This window comes from Fulmarus glacialis, unplaced genomic scaffold (genome assembly GCF_000690835.1).
Source record: "Fulmarus glacialis isolate BGI_N327 unplaced genomic scaffold, ASM69083v1 scaffold18621, whole genome shotgun sequence".
NCBI lineage: Eukaryota > Metazoa > Chordata > Aves > Procellariiformes > Procellariidae > Fulmarus > Fulmarus glacialis.
In genome coordinates, this window is record NW_009194875.1 from 1 (window position 1) to 2,618 (window position 2,618).

General features: G+C 57.0%; 1 protein-coding gene across 1 annotated transcript; it reads right to left on the reverse strand.

The window, feature by feature from the left end:
- Positions 1-6: 6 nt before the first annotated feature.
- On the reverse strand, positions 7-1,593 carry FASTK (Fas-activated serine/threonine kinase; the record flags this gene model as incomplete). The annotated part of the gene is made up of 3 exons (XM_009587916.1): positions 7-129; positions 375-523; positions 1,123-1,593. Coding segments are annotated over 3 exons (743 nt in total), but the record flags the coding sequence as incomplete, so codon positions are not given.
- Between the last annotated feature and the right edge of the window lie 1,025 nt (positions 1,594-2,618).

A 2,618-nucleotide genomic window follows, 5' to 3' on the forward strand; every position in this document is an offset into this window, starting at 1 on the left:
GTTGACAGTCGCCAGGGGTGAGCTGCCGGCTTTCTGCTCCAGGATGGCCTCCAGCTTGGGGAAGAGCTCGCTGTGGTTGGATGGGCGGTAATTCATGCGGCTGAAGGGAAACACCAGCTTCTGGATCACCTGCAGGCAGGAGGAGAGGGAGTTGGGCCGGGCCAGGCAGCGGGACGAAGGACAGGTCAGGCCCAGGCCTGCCCAGAGCCGGGCAGAAACAGGCTCTCAGAACCCGTAAGGATCGGGGCACATCTCGGTCGGTCCCCAGCGAGATGCCTCAGCCTGACGGCCGAGAAGGGACGTGGTTTCCCCCAGTGCCAGGGCAGCCCCAGCCCCAGCCCCAGCGTCCCCCGCAGACTGGAGCGGACACTCACCTTGCTGTCGAGCTGCTCCCCACGCTTCAGGAGAAAGTTTGCGATGGGATCAAGCAGCCGTGGCTCACGCAGCCGGTGCCGGGCCACGTACTTGGCAATGAGGGCCATGGTGTAGGGGGTAAGGTTCTCTGCCTTCCTGGGGAGCCACTCTGCACAGAGCAAACCACAGCGGGGTATCCGTCAGAGGGGCCTGGCTCTGTCCGAACTGCAGTTCTCCAGAAGCCACTACAGCCTGGGCAGGAAAGGCAGTGCAGGCAGGTGGGAGATAACAAGACCTGGGCAGCATAGCCATCTCTCCTGAAACCCATAAGGCTTCCAGAAACCATCAAGTTATGGGGCTTGTGAGAGGCTGGGGCAGATCTCTCTCCCGTGCACCCAGAAGGCACAGCTGGAGCACAGCTAGAACGTGCACAGAATGGGGGCCCTTCTGTAGAAACCCCACCAAAACCAACCTGCTCCCAGTCTTGAGGTAGGGTAGGCTCACAGCCCCTGGAAGGGCTAGGCGGGGAAGTCAGTGACAGGGCGGCCATAATGCAGAGCATCTCCCGCTCCAGCCTCACTGCTGCAGGCCCTGGTGCTGAACCAGGCCCCAGCTGGTGCTGTCACAAACCCAGATGTCCTCCGGGGCCAAGAAAGGAGGCTCCAAGGCTGCCAAGTGCACGGACGGAGCCCAGCGCACCCAGCACCGGGGAAGAGGCTCACACCGTGGGCAAGGCTGGGACCCTGCCTGGGCAGACCCTGCCCTCACCTGCCATACTGCGGATGAATCGCTCTTGGCGGTTCTCGTAGAAGAGCTGAGAGCTGAAGATGGCCTCCAGGGCCTTGTTGTTCGCCTCCTGGGCGCACAGAGCCAGCATCTCGTCCAAGAGGGCCAGCTCGTGCTCCCGCATGGCACTCACTTGCCCCAGCGTGTGCCTGACGAGGCGCAGGATCTTGCGGTTGTTGATCAGCTGCTGGTCGGAGGCCGGGTGTCCCTGCAGCGCCTGCGCCCGCACCCGGTAGTAGGAGAGGAGCAGGAAGAGGGTCTGGGGATGGCGCTCCTTCTCCAGGTGCCGCTCCAAACTGCTGAGGCAAGACTCGACCAGGGGGTGGGGGCTGGACGGGTGCAGCCTCATCACGCTGCTGAAGACCATGGAGACGTCCTTCTGGTTGAAGCGGCCCAGGCGGCTCCGGGATTCGTCCTCCAGCACTCGCACCAGCGGCGATTCCCCCGGCAGGCCTGCGACAGGGAAGGGATTAGGGACACCCAGACCCCACCTCTCATCTTCACTTGGCACAACTGTCCTCGTAAGCTCAGGCATGAGACTACAGCCGGAAAAGGACAGGTTTGCTGTGTCAGTGATCAAACCAGAGATGAGAAAGGGAAAAAGGACCAGCTTGGCAAAGCCTGACCGGAACATCAGTGCATCTGCACCACAGAAAAAGTCATTTGGAGCCGTTGGATTATCCCCACGCACTCCACCAAAATGGAAGTCCTTTAGCTCATCCGCAAAAGCAAGGTTTATTTCTTAAGTCTCAAACTTCTTAGAGATAAATAATACACCTCAAAAAGTACTTTAAAAAAAAGTTTTCGTTGGAAAACAAGTAGACATCAGCACATTACGAAACTAAAAAATGTCTGCGTACAACAGGAATTAATCCTTCCACATTTCTAACCTTCTCCCATTTTCTAGTTTAGCTTTAGTCGTTCAAACTTGGCTCCTGGGGGAAATACTTTCCTTCAACTCTGGACATATTATTCAAGCAGGGAAAGACAAGGGGCCAGGCGCACAATGCGGTTACGAGAAAAGGCAAAGGCCATCCTTCGTGTGTCAGGAGAGATATTTTCAGGAGATGCATGAAGCATTATGCACTGTATGAGGCCCTGGTAGCTCACTGGTCTCCTAAGCCAGCTGACAAGATTTCAATTTTCAAAAGGGCTTTAAAGCAACTAAGGCAGCATGGGGTAAGTTGCTGCGTTTTATCATTAATCAAAAATCAGTCAGAAGGTGGAAAGTGAAGAATTGGTCTGAGCAGTTGCTTTGTTTCTTAAAAAGGCGGGTTAGCATTTGTATTAATGAGCGGGTAAGCATGGTGAGCAGGGAAGGGCGACTGACGGAGAACAAAGTATGGGTCAAAACCAGAGCAGGCCGGGGGGAGCCCAGCTGAGGGGAGAGGCGCCTGGCAGCCCGGAGTTCAGTGTCAACAAACACAAGGCGCCGCGAGACAGAGGGGGGAAGAGCAGAAATGTCTTCCCTCCCCCCT